Genomic DNA, 18,479 nt, shown 5'->3' on the forward strand with positions numbered 1-18,479 from the left:
CGAATTTTATTATAAAAACCCATAGAATAGAGAGGTTGGGGGGTTTGTTTCCAATTTCCTGACGTTATGCTGACGGAGAGGACGGTGACACTGCAGGACAGCTGTTTCCCTGAATCTTTGACAGACTGAACGAATGCCTAATTCCCGATAAACAGAACTTTGTATTTTAAGGGTATTGAATGACAGAACGACTGAATCTGAGGTAGAAGACGACATTTAGTCAGAATAGGTAAATATGATGGTCAGCTGCTTGATTAATCAATGACTTTATTTGCATTATTTAGATAAAATTTAAATGATTTATTACAGAACTGTGTTGAGTTGTTTATTATGAGGAAATGTATTAATGTAAAGAAATTATATAATTAGAAACCACCTAAACCAGCGGCTAGCTGATCCATGGCCTATCCATGGGAGGAGTACCAAAAGGTAAAGTTTAGGCCTTAATGAATAAAGAAGGGTAGGTAAATCTATTGCTCGTGAGGGATAAGTGGGTACTTCCTTTCATTACAGCGAATGGAACAATCACCTCCTTAGAAAAACAGATTAATAGAGAATGAATGTTGGTGTTATGGACCCCACCAGCGAATGTAGTGATTGAATGTGTCTGTGTGATCTATGATCTTTGACGAAGGGAGGGATTTTGTATTCCGCGCTGCATCACAGGAAGCCCTCTAACACACCCTTTCAGCAGTGGCGCCCACCATAAACAAAGGGTGGTGGGGCGGGTGGGGTCACGCGGGAGGTGTCACGCGGGGTGGTGTTAGAAATGCAATTTTTTAAAAACGTACCTCGAGCGTAGCGTTGTGTTCACGCCACTCCTCTTCCTGGGTCCCAGCAGCCACTGGGACAGACTCCCATCCAATCACTGTGCTGCAGAGCCATTGTATTTTGCACACCATGTCACCTCAGTATAGACCCAGAAATATGCAAATCAGTCTTGACCCTGCTCCAATCGGAACAGTCCAGCCCAAACTGCCAAGCAACCCTGTTCAGGGAGGACCTGGCTTGGCAGTTAGGGCTGGACTGTTCCGATTGGAGCAGGGTTGAGACTGATTGCATATGACTGGGTCCAAACTGAGTCGGTGGCATGGTGTGCAAAATAATGATGGACTTGCATGTGACCCCGAATGATTACCAGTGAATGAGATTAATTCAAGCATTCTGCTCTCTGTGATATCCTTGTCAGCGCGGCTGCGTATTTCCTCTCAGTGTGGGCCTGCAGAGACCCACACTGACATGCATACCTGCCACCTTGAAGAACAATCTCACTGTGTGAGGAGGGGGCAGACCTTGAAGGGGCGGGGCCACATGCTAAGAAGTACCTACGAGGCACTTTTGAACCCCACCTCGCCCCAAGCCCCCTCCTCTAAAACAAAAAAAAACCTTTCTGATGGTGGTGCCGATGTCCTAGGGTGTTTTCACACCCCTTAATGGACATTGGCAGTTCAAACCCTCTGAAAACGAGCTGGAAAAACACTATTTACAGTGGTTTTCAGCTCGATTTCCCTGCCACCGTGTGATATTGGCTTCTCACCGGGAGACCTTGTGATCGGAGCCGATGTTGTGTGTCACACAGTGGCGCCTTGTGATTTTGCAGGTATGGACATGGGAGAAGGCAGTTAGCGGATGCACATCGCTGCCTGTGTTCTCCTGTCTCCCTTTGGTCTGTGGAGACCCAGGAGAGGTGAAAGAGGGGTAAGTGGGACTGCCAGCTGCCTTTCTGCTGCTGTGCAGGGGTCTTTAGGGACCTGAATGAGACATTGTAATGAAGGGGAGGCAAGTGCTCCCCGAGCATGGTTACAACATTTGTTAACCACTTTGGTTAACCACAGTGCTTAACTACTTTGGTTAACCACTGTTCTGACATTACTCCAAAAAATAACCAGATTCTGATTTGTTTGTTCACACTACAGGCTTGCTACGGAAGCCATATACAACATATAGAATTATAAATGAGTAACTGTAAATGTATTCAATGAGTTCTGAGTAGCATCAAATAGACAATAAGAGCATACCTTTAGTTGTATATGATGTCACTTAAAACTCCAAGGTGAAAAACATTCCTGTAATCCACTTTTTTCTAATTTTATGTTATGTATGACGCTACAAAAATCATGTGCCCCTGCTTTTAAATGCTACACAGGGTCAGAGGAGTAATGGGTAGTCAGCTGAATCAATGAAAGTAGGAAATTAACTTCTTTATTCAAAAAAAAAAATTCATAAAAAGTCAATTGGTTTTTACACAATCCAGCCAACGCATTTCATCCCCATAACGGAAACTTCTTCAGGGTAAGCAAAAAGTGTCCCAAATCTGAGTACACTTGTAGTGCAGAAATATCCGCAACCGTGGGTAAAGTATGCAGCTATTGAAATTGGTGACCCTTTCCAGTGAACAGCAAGCTCCTGTCTGAACCTGGATGGAGAAGAAGCAACGTCCATCAGGTATATGTGAAGACGAGGTCTGTTAGTGGTGGAAAGCCCCCGCCACAACAAATCGGCGACTGAATGTAGGCTAAATATGGCCGTTAACGACTTCAAATCCAATTCTGGTTGCAAAAGGTTTGGGACACTTTTTGCTTGCCCTGAAGAAGTTCCCGTAATGGGGATGAAACGTGTTGGCTGGATTGTGTAAAAACCAACTGACTTTTTATGAAAAAAATTTTTGAATAAAGATGTTATTTTCCTACTTTCATTGATTCAATGGATTTCTTGAAGCTGCATACCCCCAATTTGTTATATGACTATTTGATCTGGAGCACAGTGACGCCACTAAACGGCTGGCGTATGGGTAGTTTGCACAGCGATTACACTTTTAGAAATTGGCAAAGAGGTGCGGCACAGAAGGTCCGCTGTTGTTGCTTCAAAAGAGTAATGGGTAGTCATACATAACAAGGCTTTTCCTCACTATCCCAATTTTTTTTACATAACTGGTCTCCAGCCAGCCCTCCCACCACCTTTTGTGAATTCCCTCCCCCCTCCCTTCAGGAAGCTGTGCTCTCTGCCTCCTGTGTTGCATTTGACAAGCTCTCCGAGTACCTGGAATTCCTTCATGGCATGCATACAGTAACAACTTTTGTAGACCACTGTTGCAAGGTCACTAGTGAACAACCAGGCCGAGTATCTGGTGTTCACACTGTTGGCTCTCAGTTACCATCTAACGCAACATAAAAATTATCGTTATTACAATCCATTGACCTTGCTCTGCCGCTAGCTAAACTCACAAACCACTGTTGAGAGCTGGAATTGGGTTTCCAGCAACTTAAACTCCACAAAGTTAAGACACTGTGGCGTACTAATAAGAGTGAGCAGACAGGCCAAGCTCCGCAGTCATTGGCAGGTCCCCAACTCTACACGCACCCTGGCAGCCGCAGTAAAGTAATCCCAACCCGTGATGTCCGGGACTCGGGCGCTCGCGCTGCTCCCGCGCTCATCCAATCCCGCGCTCCGCCGGCAGGGGTCGCTGCGGCCGCCGTCTGACGCACGCGCTGCTGTCACGCTGGCTCCCCGCGCGCTCTGCGGCCGCTTTTAAAAGTGCCTGGTGGTCCGCCCGGGCTCTGAGAGGACCAGGGTTTGCCCGAGCATGGTACCCGAGTTGAGGCAGATGGCCTCTGTTCTGGGGCTGGCGCTGCTCCTGCTGCTGCTCGCCTCCAAGGTGGACGCCAGGGCCCGGGCGCGTAAGTAGCAACCTGCCCCTTGGACTGTAATGATCGCCTTCTGCAAACCCCTGCAGGGGAATTATTAATATTATCATTGGAACTATTATTAATAATCTTAGTAATGATATTGTTATTATTATACAAACTCTGATTAGTGTCGGTTGCCCTGAACAATGAATGTATTTTACACATTCAGATTACGAATGTTTCTGTTTGATTAGATATTTACATTGCTGGATTATCAAACTATTTTAATCTATCTGTGTATCTTGTACTCCTCTGTCTCCCTCTTATTTTCTCTCATCGTCTCTCCCGAACTCTTCTATCTATCTATCTATCTATCTATCTATCTATCTATCTATCTATCTATCTATCTATCTATCTATCTATCTATCTATCTATCTATCTATCTATCTATCTATCTATCTATCTATCTATCTATCTATCTATCTATGTATCTATCTGTTTCTCCCTATGACTGGTCAGTAGACTAAAAGGACTTCTTTATTAAACCTGGATGGTGAGAGTGCTAAAGCTGGCTAGACTTAATGAGAAATAAAATAACTTTAAATGCAGCATCTGTATGTGCCTCGAATCTGATATAAACATCTATCTATCTATCTGTATGTCTGTCCTCTCTGTTTGCTTCTCCCTATGACCGCCCAGCTCCCCCTGTCTCTGTGCATTTATATATGTATGCGTGTCGGTCTATTTCCATCTCTCGTTATATATTTGTGTCTATTTTAGTATCTGAGTCTGCCTGTCTGCAGAACTATTTCCGAATATGTATGTACACATCTATACATGTCTATTAAATAAAGCAATCTTTAAATCGGGGACGATGATGCACATGCACGTGGATAACAATCCAACAAGTCTATTCTGCCATTTATTTACTTGTATCAATCAAGTAACTTCTCCGCTTAGCTCTGTTAAGTGATTCCCTAAGAAGCAGCTGGTATTTGTTGTAAAATATGGGTAGGGTAGCTCTGTGGGTTGAGAGGTCTCTGTGGAGATGCGCGTGCACCCTACGGCTTTGTACCCTAAAACTGTTCTTTAGAATATTGACTTTTGAAAAAAATGAAAACCGTCGAATTAGGGCACATTGTTGTTATAGTGCTCAGAAGCAGGGTGCGTTGTGAGTGAGTTGCTGTAAAAACTTGCTTCGACTGCGTCGGTGTTTCGTTTATGTAAGTGACATTTTGATAACCTCGTTTATGGTTGGAAAAGTGCACTAGCCCGTGGCTAGTAAACGAGAAGAAATGGCAGCGGCGACCTGTTACCTTCCCAGAGCTCGTAACCTGTCTACGAGGGGTCGCATCTCCGTGTGAGAGAGGTCGGGCAGCTCACCGTGTGAATCTGTTGGAGAAAGACACACGGACGCCGGAGACAACTAACAGCTCCGAGGCGGGATGGAGATGAGGCAGGGCTGGCAGTTATCTGAGAGGTTCATTACTTTTGTGTACGTTTGCGATTGTTTGCTATTGGTAAAGACATTTACGTGTAGAATCTTTGCGATTCGGAGTCTCAGCACACAAAAAGGCACATAAAAAGAACTAGCTTTTTATGTGCGGAGACTCCGCACTCGTAAAGATACTACTCGTAAATCCTTTTGTGAATGGAAAACAATCATAAACTTACACGAAAATGTAAGTTTATCTTTGTCAGTACTGCCCCAAGTCAGTATCTTGATGAGCAACGCCTGTGTTTGTCTAGATGTGTTTACTTGTTATAACTGGTGACGTTTTTTGGTCCTTTGAATGTAGTTGCAGGTAAGGTCCCAGCTCCGCAAGCAGCATTGGTTGATCTTGTGCAAATCACGACTTATCCCCTCCTCCTGCCTATATTGAAAAGAATCCTCCTTGTTTCCACACAGTCTCTTCACTCTCTTCTGTTCCATAAAACCATTCGACTGCTAAATGTAACCATCCGATCCTTTCTTCTTCCTTTGGGTTCATATTTGTGCAGCGCTTTTTGAATCAGTTTTATGACTCTATGTAGCGCTTTGCGAGTACGTCAGATACTTAAACAGAAGTGTAAAAAACTGCAGGACGTAAGTCAAGCGCTAGAAATTTGACACTGGGCGGTTTGCTGAAATATCTACAATTATTCATTTGTGACCAGTGTGACATTCAGATTTCGTAGAGGGTGTTAATGCATTAACAAACACGCGTAGCGCTTAGAAACTGAATTGATTGATACATGTCTTTTGCTTGCTCACAACCCCTCCTCTCGTTCTGTGCCCCAGTCCTGTCTGCACCCGCGGACCCACTCTCTGTCTCTCACACACATCCCCCCTGGCGATCTTAGAGAGAGAGGGGGGAGAGAGAGAGCGCGCGCAGACGGCTGTGCCAGCCGGAACCCCTCCTTGCACACGACAGATACGCAGCACGAGCACTCAGTGTATGCGCGCAGAGGGCAGTGCCAGACGGAGCCCATTCCGGGCAGCTGTGGAAGGGGCGCTGTACTCCTGGAGAGGCACCGGCCGTCAACTGGACAGTGACCACCTGGAAGCTCACTAGTGCAACGTACGCCATAGAGGTGTCCCTGCACCCTCACTCTTTCACTCACTCACTCACTCGAGTCCGGGATTGTATATGGCAGTGCTACTGGAACACTTTTCGGAGGATTGTGGATAATACAAGCGTCAAACAAAGCGTAGCAATGAGCCGAGCCTATTCAGAAGGAGAGAATGATGTAGCTGGCGGTGCATTTTAGAGCACACTGTCACACATATATTAATTACTGAAGCATGGTGTAATAACTCACTGTCATTTCCAGACAACATGGTTTCCGCTGAAATGAGCACTACATGTGCACAGACATACATTTTTAGTGATGAAGCTATATAGCGCACACACCACAATTCGAGGAAAACCGGTTGCAGTGAATATCTATCATTTGCGCCTCATCAAGTCATCAACAGGCACATGCATCATCATAGGGTTTTGCGATTCCTTAATTGCGATTATTAAGGAATCGCAATTAAGGAATAGCAAAACCCTATGCATGTAGGAATCGCTAAAGAAATAGCGATTCCCACAAATTCCTTAATTGCGACTAGCAAATTGCGAGTCGCAATTAAGGAATGTCTTCCCATTCATTCCTATGGGCCTCCAGGCCCATAGGAATGAATTAGAGATTGCGGGAACAATTTGCGAGTACCAGTAGGTACTCGCAAATTGCTCCCGCAATTTCGATGGTGCAAGGGTGTCAAAATGACACCCTATTGCACCCATGTATGTTAACTCTGCACATATGTTGCATACACACATGCTCTAAGGGCATGTGTGTGTGCAACATGAAACTTAGAAAAATGCAAATAAGTGCATTTTTCTAAGTTTTCGCAAATTACCATGAAGTCCAGCTTCATGGTAATTTGCTCACGCTAATAGCGAAATCGCTATTATTAAAACTGTAATGCATTGCATTTAAGAAATCTCTATTAGCGATTCCTTAAATGCTATCGCTATTTAAGGAATCGCTATTTTGAGATTCCTTAAATAGCGATTTGTGCATTTGGGATGATGCATCCCAAATGCAAATATACCGGTCGCAAAGGGGCAGATTCTGAGAATCTGCCCGTTTGCGACCGGTATTGTGCTTGATGCATGTGCCTGATAGTTCATTAAAAAAAGAATCTCACTTTCCATTGAGAGAAAAGTAAACACCAATCCCTATGTTAAAAACATAAGCAGCGATTTATCAGAAGACACAGCCTGGCATTGGACCTCTGTCTTTGAACGCACAGCAAATGAGACCAGATAAAAGCAACATTGAAAGGCATCTTTATTGCTCAATCACCTTCTGAATGCCAACATGGTTGTTTTGGGGGTGCTGCACCACCCCCACGGCCTTACTTCCAGCACTTATGGTATATGGTGCCTATGCCGATGGTGTAACACACAATGATGCCTATCCCCTGCAGGATATAGTGTGGGGCCCCTGAGACTTCCATATTTCACGAACATTCATAGCCTTGGTCCAAAGAGGGGCCCCTGAAAGAAGCCCCAACCTGCATAGCATGGGTGGCAGAGTCCTGCGTTTCACTTTGGCCCCTGGCTTACTTATGATCGTATCTAGGTGCCTCAAGGAAAACTCAGAGGAGCACGAAACATAATGGCAATTCTTTGGTGGTTTTCAGTGTCACTCACTCACTTATTCAGACACCCACTGTTACTCAGACACTCTGACGGAAGTTCACTTGCTCACTCAGACACTCATTCACTCTCAAAATACTCACCCACCCAGACACTCATGTTAAATGCCCACAGGCACACACGTTAAATACACACAGGCACACACGTTAAATACACACAGGCACTCACGTTAAATACACACAGGCACACACGTTAAATACACACAGGCACTCACGTTAAATACACACAGGCACACACGTTAAATACACACAGGCACTCACGTTAAATACACACAGGCACACACGTTAAATACACACAGGCACTCACGTTAAATACACACAGGCACACACGTTAAATACACACAGGCACTCGTATTCAGTTGTTCAGTCACATTCAGACACTGATCTGCTCACCAGCATGGACATATATTGTTCCAACTCGAGTACAACATTTTAGGTGCATTAACAACCCTCTTACAGTTTTAAAGATAATCTGAAAACGTGTCTTTCAACAATTGAATCACTTCGCATGGTGCGGGCACATACGCATATCTGCACGCACATCTACGTGATGCTTGACCCAGACATCTGCGGGATGAGGAAAGTGAAGTGTTCCGAGGGTCCCCACATGCAGCGCTGTATGATGCAGAGTTTGCCCCAGATTTACGAAGATTTTGCATCAGGTTTGTGTTACCTTTTTACCGCAAAGTGCTGTGTCGAAATTTACAATAGAAGGCAGATTTCGATTTGCATTAGATTGTAACTAAAAGTAACGTAAAGCTGCACAATGCGTTCCCTTGCATTACTTTACATTAAGGGGGTGTTCCAATGGGGGGTGCATGGTTGTTCCCATGCAACCACCATGCGTTTTGATGCAAATCCCTATCTGCAAATAATTGCAGGGAGGGATTTAGGCCAACATCCGGCACCCACCTGAGGCAGTAATAAGAAATGTTTTAATTTCATATCGTTTTTCCCTCTGCTTGTGTGCTGCATTCTACAGCACACATATAAAGAGGAAAATGCCTTCAAGCATAGTTTTTATACAGGAAGGGACCCTTTTCTGCACAAAAACTATGCTTGCCACAAAGCAGACACCCTTGCTCTATAGAACAAGGGTGTCTTTGTTGGCACATGGCAGCTTAAAGTGCCCCAAAACAGGGAGAGAACAGAACACCGCCACGTCTTAGTAGATATGGCCTGCGGTGGCCGCCATCAACGAAGCGTGGGGGGGCGGGTGGGGTCGCGCGGGAAGCATTGCACGGGGGACGTATTGAATATTTAAAAAAAAACTTACCTTTTGCCGCTGGCCGCTCCAGCATCGCGTCTCCTTGCGCCACCTCTCCTCTTCCTGCCTTCTAGTCCAAGCAGTCCCTGGGACAGACTCCCTGTCCAATCCCTGCGCTGCTCTGGTCTGAGTAGGCAGAAAAAACGCCTTGCTCAGACCAGGGAGTCTGTGGGGTTTCTCCAGCCCAGCTGCTCAAAGCAGCTTAGCTGCAGGAAACCTAAGTGCGCATGTGTGTTTTGGTTGGCCTGAGACTGCTGGCCAAACACATATGTGCACTTAGGGAGTGGAGTGCACATCGCACTCCTCCTCCACCCTCCCATACCTCACCTCCACCAACAACGCTGGCTAAGAGCCGGCAAATGTAAATTAAAATGATGCAAGAACATCGTTTTAATTTACATTTGCTGGCTGTGGGTCAGGCAGTGGGGCGACACTCCTCCGCCACTGCGGAGAAGCCGCCACTGGATATGGCACTTATGAGGAATTGGGTTGTTGGTTGAAGGGGGTGTGAACCCTCCTAAGCAGCAGCTACAATCCTTGTCAGGGTGAACCTCAAAAGTCATCAAATTAACCTGTTCTTAACCCTCTGTTAGCTTGACACAAAAGCAGTCAGGCTTAACTGAGAGGCAACGTGTAAAGTATTTAAGCAAACACAAACAGTAACCAAGTGAAAAAACACAAAACAAGGAAATCCCACACCAATGTAGAAAAATAGAGTTACATATACTAAATGATTTGACACCCAAAACAACAAAAATCCAATCAGTAGAGCCAGAGCTATGCAATTTCAAAGATTTAAGGTAAGTATAGCGCCCAAAAGCCCAAAGCCCCACTCACGGTTATCTCGTCATGCTAGACTGGAGAAAAGTCACGAGTTCAGGCGATGGAGCACAGGCCAGATGCAGGGACTAGGCAAGTCCAACTCAACAAGTTACATTTTCAAAGTCCAGAGGCAAAGGTCCAGTTTGCATTGAAGGAGGCCACAAGGAGCAGTGAGAGTTTCGCGGATGGTTGTCGCTGTAATGTGAAGAGCAGGCCAAGATCGTGGACAGTTCTTGCTGTAGCTTGAAGTTTCTGTTGGGCGTCGCATGCGGTCGATGTTGGAGCTTCACTTTGGAAGTCACAGCAAGCTCCTGATAATGTAGTGCGAAGTGCAGATCGTTGCTGGCTGTCGCTTTAGCATAACAATTTGTGTTCACTGGAATCTTGTGTCGGCACAGGCGCAGAAATCCTGTTGCGAGCAGGCCCGTTTGTGCCCAATACTTCAGGATTTTAGTATTGGGACGGGCAGCCTACATTCAGGAGGATGCCGAGTTGGTGTCATCAGACGCCCAAATGGCCTTCAATACGATAGAGTGGCCTTTTATGTATGCAGTCTTAGACAAGCAAGGCTTTGGGCTGAAATTTATATCCTAGGTCGGCTTTTATATACAGATCCCTTGGCTCAAGTGACAGTGAACGGAGCTATGTCAGAGGTCTTTCAGTTACAATGGAGCACAAGACAGGGTTGCCTCCTTTCCCTGCTGATCTTTGCCCTAGTACTGGAACCATTAGCGGTTTGGATAAGAGAAGACCCATTAATCAGAGGGCTGAGAGGGTTTGAAGACTAGGAGGATATACTCACTCTCTGTGCAGACGACATCTTTCTCTATGTGGCGAGCCCATATACTGCACTACATAGAATACTCCACATCTCCGACCTCGATTGTGACTATTCGAGTACACCTGATACAAGTCATTGACATACGTACTCCATGGGAGGAATCCACGACTCGCTGGGTCTTGCACAGCTCGGGTGGTGACAGAGGGGTTTCAATATTTGGGTATCTATATTACTGTCTTCCATGAGTGAAATTTAGAGCCCCCACTGAGACGCCTTAGGGAAGACGTGCAACATTGGAGAGCCTTACCTCTGTCCCCTGTCAGGGACAGCGGCCCTGTATAAAATGATGGCACTGTCTCGTTTTCTATTTGTCCTCTATAACACGCCATACCTGGTCCCACTCTCATACTTCCGGATGGTCAACTCCACTGCACGAACGCTCCTCTGGGATTGGGGAGTCCCAGAATATCTTTACAAAAATTGACAAGGAGCTGGTGCAATGGAGGAATAGCACTAACGGCCCTTCAATACTACTACAGGGCAGCCCAACTCACGGCAGCGAATCACTGGGTCCATCTCCCACCAGGTGAATATAGAATGGACAGGCAAAATATGCACCCAAGAGGCTACCTCAGGGCCATATATAGGGGGAAACATAACAAGCTGTCACTGACTCAACCTCATCCACAGTCAAAATCTGGCACACTACAACAACAGTACTGGGATGGCGCGGCAAGATCACCCAGGCTACACCGTTGTGGGACTCAGCACAGGTGGGCCTCCTAGCTGACCATCAGGGATTCGATAAATTGAACTTGATAGGCCTTTCACACGTAGGGGACTTGTCGGCAAGTGGAGAGGTAAAGTCCTTTGGTGACCTACAAAAGGAATACCAATTGGCACCCTCAGAGACATTTTGCTACCTCCAGATAAGACACGCACAAGGGCGGCAATACCAAAGGGGGAGGGCTTCCCAGAGTCCTCTCTGTTAGAAGATAGGCTCCTAGATGACTACATGCAGACAAAAGCAATCTCGCTAACCTATAGCATAATTCTGTATAATGCCCCTGATACGCTGGTGAGGTTGCGCGAAAAGTGGATGGAAGACCTAGGGCAACTGGAGTATTATGAGTGGCAAGAGTCAATTGAGTCCCCCAGAGAAGTAGCTATCTGTTCCAGTTTCAGATTGGTGCATAATAAGATTTGACATAGGACCTACTATGCATGCACTACACTGGTTAAGATGGGCAGGCATGAGTCCTCACAGTACCCTAGGGGTTATGGTGGGGAGAGCACCTTTTTCCACATGCTGTGGGACTGTCCGACAATGCAGGTGTACTGGAAGGCAGTGATAACCTGTATGATGACATTGTGTTAAGAATCCATAGCGTCCTCTACTCAGTGGTGCCTATTGAACATATGGGAAGTGACAGACTTGACCTTGAGGGATATACTATGGGTCGCACTCGGCCTCATGGTGGCCAAATGCAATATTGCCAGGAACTGGAGAGCTGAGTCCGCCTCAACATTGAGAGATTGGAAGGTGGACCTAGACTGGTGCATGCAGGTGGAAAGGGTGGCATACAAGGGCAGGGAATGCCCACAAAAATGGACAAAGATTTAGGGGCAATGGAATGAAAGCTGGGGTATGCTGTGTGCACCTGTTAATAGAATTGATCTGATGGAATTGGAAAGAATGCGGCTGCATGACAAAGCCTTCCACAGGGAAGTTCCCAAAGGGGTCTCGTACACGAGAATGTATAAGAATTGTAAAAGACCCAATATGATGTATCTTGCTATTTTATATGTGAATGTCACTGCTTTTGCTCTGCTATGTTTTCCAAACGCAATAAAAAGAGTTAAAAAAACAAACTTATGGATTTCTACTTTGTAACCAGAGGAGTGCACTCTGAGGCCAACCAAATGGTTAGGACAAGAAAATGCCAACTTTTTAAGAGTGAATACAAAAAGGAGAACCTGGCTCCTTTTGACGTTATGCTCTTATAATTTGTGAGCAACAAACAGACCACTATCTTCTCTGTTTGAATGGAACTTTTATTAAACCATTCCTTTCTTTGCAATTGTTTATATTTACCAAAACGATTTTAGTTGCATGAGAGGTGAAGAGACACACATTTTTCAAATTAACATACAAAACATGAAAAATGCTTATGACAATTCACAATAGACAGTGCATGAAATACTTATATACAAACACATTTATATACAACAACGTTGAACTTTTGCATCATAACATCAGAAACTAGAATACTCTTATTGCTATCTTGTTTTTGGGGCCCAACATGTGCCAAACACGGGAAAATGTTTAGAGTGTGTGCGTGGGGCATAAAATTCAATACAAATCCCTCACGTCACAACAAGTTTATTCAAATTCCTCTGTGTTGAAAAAAAGTGCCGAAAAAAACGGCCTTGGCCTAGCTGACAGTGAATTTGCAGTTCATATTGGATATAGAATATGGATGCACTCAGACTTAAAAACAGGATGCAATGATTACAGAAATAGATGTCTGCCTCTGAGCAACCCGGGAACGTTTGAAAGAAATTCCCCCGGCATATATTACGAAGCGCACTGCAGCAATTTCCGTTGAGATATTCTGGTTACCACGCAAATAGTTGTCAGGGCAGCAGCTCTGTCCGAGAATCAGGTAATCAGAAATCGCTGACAATTAACATGAAGCCTTGATGAGAGTCCCGGTACCAGAGGACTGGGTCTTGAAACGCGTCAGCACTTTTTTCAACACAGGAATTTGAATAAACTTGTTGTGACATGAGGGATTTTTATTGAATTGTATGCCCCATGCACACACTCTAAACATTTTCCCATGTTTGGCACATGTTGGGCCCCAAAAACAAGATAGCAATAAGAGTATTCTAGTTTCTGATGTTATGATGCCAAAGTTCAACATTGTTGTATATAAATGTGTTTGTATATAAGTATTTCATGCACTGTCTATTGTGAATTATCATAAGTATGTTAATTTGAAAAATGCGTGTCTCTTCACTTCTCATGCAACTAAAATCTTTTTGGTAAATATAAACAATTGCAAAGAAAGGAATGGTTTAATAAATATTCCATTCAAACAGAATCAAAGATAATAAGAGCATAACGTCAAACGGAGCCAGGTTCTCCTTTTTGTATTCAATTTAGTACGTACGGCCCTACCTGGTTCTGGTCCTTTGGGCCTATCCCCCCCAGTTTTTTAACTTTTTCAGAGTGGCATTTTTAGAATTGTAACTTAAAATCTGACTTCAGCATTAAAGATGATTTTAAAGTACATATCCCTAGACACCAAACATGACATTTCAACCTGGTCCCAAACAAAACTTATCACTTATTAAATGTAACAAGGTAACCCAATGCTATCCTATCACAGTAATGAAAAATGGATTTGTGAGTTTTACATCACCAGGACATGTAATACTTAAAATTACATGCTCAACATCTTAAAAACAGTGCATCCCGCTATATTAAAAAGTGAGTTTTAGGCTTGGCAAATGGGTTATTTTGCCTATTTGAAATGGCAATTTAAAACTGTATGCAGGCTGCAATGGCCTGAGACCAGTTTTAAGGGACTACTTGAGTGTGTGGCATAGTAACTGCTGCAGGCCCACTAGTTGCATTTAATTTACTGGACCTGGGTATATGATATACCCCTTTACTATGGATTTGTAACTAAATTAACTATACCCATGAGGTGTAAGCCAATTTTACCATGTGTTAGGCAGTGAGCACAGACACTTTAGCACTGGTTAGCAGTGGTAAACTGCACATAATCCTAAGGCCAACAAAAATGAATTCAGCAAAACAAGCGGGGATAGGCAAAGTTTAGGGGAAGACCACCCACAGGCTGACAGGTCTAACAGTGCTGCTCTGCTCTTTCCTGTTCTTGCAACACAGCATAGTGACTTTACTTGCTGCACCACATTGCATAATTTCTTTGTTCATCTGGGCCAAGTATTGGACAGCGCCAGATGCAGAGACGGAATGCCTGGTCTGTCGTACAATGGAATCTTCCCCGGTTCTGCCAGCCTTTCCGCCTTGCTAGAGGAACATCTCTAAGCCCCTCTGTTGTGTTCCTCTCTGGAGTGTGTGAAACCCCAGCTCTGCCGGCTACCAGCAGTGCTTGTTGGAAGTGGCTTTGTTTGCAGTGCTTGTGAGCGAGTGCCTTCTATCTGAGAGGTGTGCGGGCTAACTGGGTGGCCCTCAGTGTGCCAACACTCAGTTGAGCTGCTCTCACCTGCCTGGAGACACTGCTTCCACACTGGCACTGCCTGAGTAGAACCCACATGTTCAGGGCCAGCGCTTGCGTTGGCCGCGCCCACTGCAACGTTGTTTGTTGGTGACGCCCCTCATGATCTCCTCTTTCACGGGATTCTTTCACTTTCAAAATCCAACGATGCCCCACATCTCGCTGTAGCCTCCCTCTCCCATTTATATAATTTCTTTTTTAAAGCTACTCATCCTGATGTAGGGTGTCAGAGGACTTTACATCATACACACATTATACAGAGAAAACAAATCATACAAGCATGTAAATCAGTGTACAGGAAATGTTACATAAGACAACGGAGGCTACAAGGTTTAGGAGCCAGATGCCACTCATGCTGGTTTGCATTACATGTTGAGAGTGCTCGGTCTGGAGACAAACACACTCAGAATTTAAACATAACACAGTGGTTGAGGTTGTTTATATTATTTAGAATTTATCACTGCCTAAACTAACCCTTTTAGCAACCTTAGAATAAAGAATGATAGAGAAAAAACAAAGAGTTTCTAAACCCATGCCTTGAGTCTGTATTCAGCTGTTTGATGCTGGCTTATAGCTCACTGTGCTGTCAGAAGCTTTGTAACTTATGAATAGGGTTCCCAGTTGTGTGGTATTTATTTTTTTGACATATGCTTCTGTATTTATCCTTTCTATATTTATTGCTAATGTTATCTCTATTTATCCATAATTATTTTGAGTTTTGTGCCAAAATGAAGTTGAAACTAGTATATTTCCACATTTATGTAATCGATACATGTGCATTCATGCTTGAATACCTGATAGGTTCCAATCATAGGAACACCACAGATGATAAATACAAATGTTTTTCTGTCTGTATATATCTGTAAAAATGGAAAACAGGGAACCTTATTTATGAAACACAAGGATATATGTGATAAAAGCAGTAATCCACTGAGCTAGCTACATAAAACTACAAATCTGTGATCTGTATGTTACAGGTTTGTACTTTCCAGCAGACACATTATTCCTCTTTGGTGTTTTATGGTGAGTCAAAACTGTGACTAGAAAAGCACAGATCTCACCAGCAAGTACATTACCTGCTAAGGCTACTTTCCCATTATAATTATCCTCTAAACATTGGTGCAAACCCAAATATTTCTGCAGGCTGCTCGTGTCCTGTCTGTCACACCTGAGCCGTCTGCTCTGTCCTCCCATCCCTTCCCGTCAGAGCACAAATGACATCTCAACACTCCCCCCCCCGCCACCCAGTGTGGCGGCACCAGTTGCACAGCCCTAAAGCCGACCCTGCACAACTTAAAAGTGAATACCTCCCTCAGCTCCTTAAGTGTGGTTGGTCCTCAGGGTGTCTTGGAAAGCCTTGTGAAATCTAATCTGTCGCCTGTTCCTTCAGCGCCTACTCAACATTTGACATGTTTCCCCTCAGGTTATTTAGATAGCAATGTTAACACGTGTGAATTGCCCAAAATTAAAACAGTTTTTCAGAGCAGCACTCTGAAAGATGGCTAGGGATTTTAACACGGCAGCGGGACTTTAATAGCCGGTATAGCCCTGCTATGAAGGGCTATAAGGCTATTAGAACATTCTGCCACTAGAGGGCAGAATGTTCTAACAAATAAAAGAAAAGCTTCAGGGAGCGCGAGGGGATTGAAATCCCCTCAGGTTCCCTGAAGCCTTTGTTCACAGCCAGAGCTGTAAACAAAGAAGCATTGGAATGTTGGAGCTCCGGGCTTATACCAGCCATTATAAGCCCGGGGCACTCCATTATTTTCAATGGAGCTGCCAACATTCCAATGTACTAATATTTGTTTTAAACCTCTGTGTAAATCTGTTTGAATATTTGCTTTTTTCCACTACAAATTCGAAAACACATACACCTGCATATCCGATTGGTTTCTTTCTATTCAAATTACTTTTTATTGCTTAAATAATAATCAATTTATTTGAGACGGCATTTATAGACATCACCAATGAAATTTTGTTTTCATGAAATCCCTTGTTGGCACCTTTGTTTACTTCTTTACAGTTACCCAAGTCCACAAGAGAATATTGGGTTGCCCCTTGTGTATTAGATATACCCCTTTAGTGTCCAACACCTTCCCCAAGTTGGTTAAGATTGAAGTGGGACATGTAAATGTCACCCTTTTAGTATCTAAGATTTTACCCAAATTTCGTATAATAAAAAGATGTCGCACATATTTTTAGCATTTATTTTTTGACAGTTTATATTCACTGTATACTTTTACATTTTACACATATATTTTTAAAATAAAAATAATAACAATTTTAAAGTGAAGTAAATAAAATTATGTCTTTTTTTAATTGTCAAAAAATGGAAATAAAACAAATAGTATGCATGTTTTTATAATGTACATTTTCACTTTTTATTTTACCTTCAGTATAATTGTAAAGCATTTTAAAAAACTTTTATCACATACATTTTTTAAACATCATCCAACATATTTATAATTAGTATATATTAAATAATTTTATATATTTTATACTATAGCCTTATAGCCCGCCGTAGCGGGCTATATCGGCTATTAAAGGCCCGCTTCCGCGTTAAAGGCCCGAGCCGAAGGCGAGGGACTTTAACAAGGGACAAGACTTTACTAGCCGGTATAGCCCTGCTACGAAGGGCTATAAGGTCATTAGAACATTCTGCCACTGGAGGGCAGAATTTTCTAACAAATAAAACAAAGGCTTCTGGAAGCTCGAGGGGGAGCTTCGAGAAGCCTTTGTAAATCATTGGAATGCTGCTCTGCGTGCTTTTACCAGCGCGGAGAAGCAGGGAGCACTCCATTGTCTGCAATGGAGCTCCCAACATTACAACGTTCTAATATTATTTAATTTATACTTTACAATATTTAGAACATTTTCTACAACATTATTTGATGTGTTTAATATTTTGAATATTTTGTTTTACATTTATTAAACATTTTTAAATATTTCCCATTGATTTTTGTGTGGAGTCTTTTTTTAGGTTCATTTGGTAGCCATTTTATTTTATCACTTGTTTCTATTCTGAAGTGTATTGGTGTTATTTTGGGTCTTTGTTCTAGGAGGCTAGTCATGGTTAGGTGCTTCTGTTCGTCGGAACAGGTAAGTCTTTTATTAGGGAGTTTTTTAAGGATTTTGAAGGTAGGGAGAAGTTAGGATGAATGTTTACAAGTTGGGTATAAGGTTGTTTAAGATTGTTTGTTATGTTTAGATGGGTATTTGTTGGTGGTTTGCACTTTGGGCCTTATTACGATGTTGGGCGGACTTGCATCCGCCTGACACCATATCAGTATGGGATCTGCCCGACCATTGGTCGGCGGTTCCGCATACCTAATTACAATGTGACTGCACATGGTGCAGTCGCAAAAAACTCCCATTTCCCTATGGGAGTTTGTGCTGTGGACGTAAACTGGCCATAGCACAAGCTCCCATAGAGAAATGGGAGTTTGTGTGAACCCCTGAACCGTGGGGCAGGCACCTCAAGGTGCCTGACACACGGTACAAGGATTCACAGGGGGGCACC

At 43.7% G+C, this 18,479-nt stretch overlaps 1 protein-coding gene and 1 long non-coding RNA gene across 2 annotated transcripts in view; one reads left to right on the top strand and one right to left on the bottom strand.

Moving 5' to 3' along the window:
- Nucleotides 1-9,153, bottom strand: part of LOC146806036 (uncharacterized) — a 134,443-nt gene extending 125,290 nt beyond the window's left edge. Inside the window, exon 1 of the long non-coding RNA XR_014967977.1 lies at nt 9,095-9,153. This is a non-coding gene — a long non-coding RNA (uncharacterized LOC146806036). The remainder of the gene's footprint in view (nt 1-9,094) is intronic.
- Nucleotides 3,515-18,479, top strand: part of CHRDL2 (chordin like 2) — a 672,596-nt gene continuing 657,631 nt past the window's right edge. The window contains exon 1 of the mRNA XM_085623361.1: nt 3,515-3,677. Coding sequence (XP_085479487.1) covers nt 3,584-3,677 — 94 coding nt within the window. The 5' untranslated portion in view covers nt 3,515-3,583. The remainder of the gene's footprint in view (nt 3,678-18,479) is intronic.

This window comes from Triturus cristatus, chromosome 8 (genome assembly GCF_964204655.1).
Source record: "Triturus cristatus chromosome 8, aTriCri1.1, whole genome shotgun sequence".
NCBI classification, from domain to species: domain Eukaryota; kingdom Metazoa; phylum Chordata; class Amphibia; order Caudata; family Salamandridae; genus Triturus; species Triturus cristatus.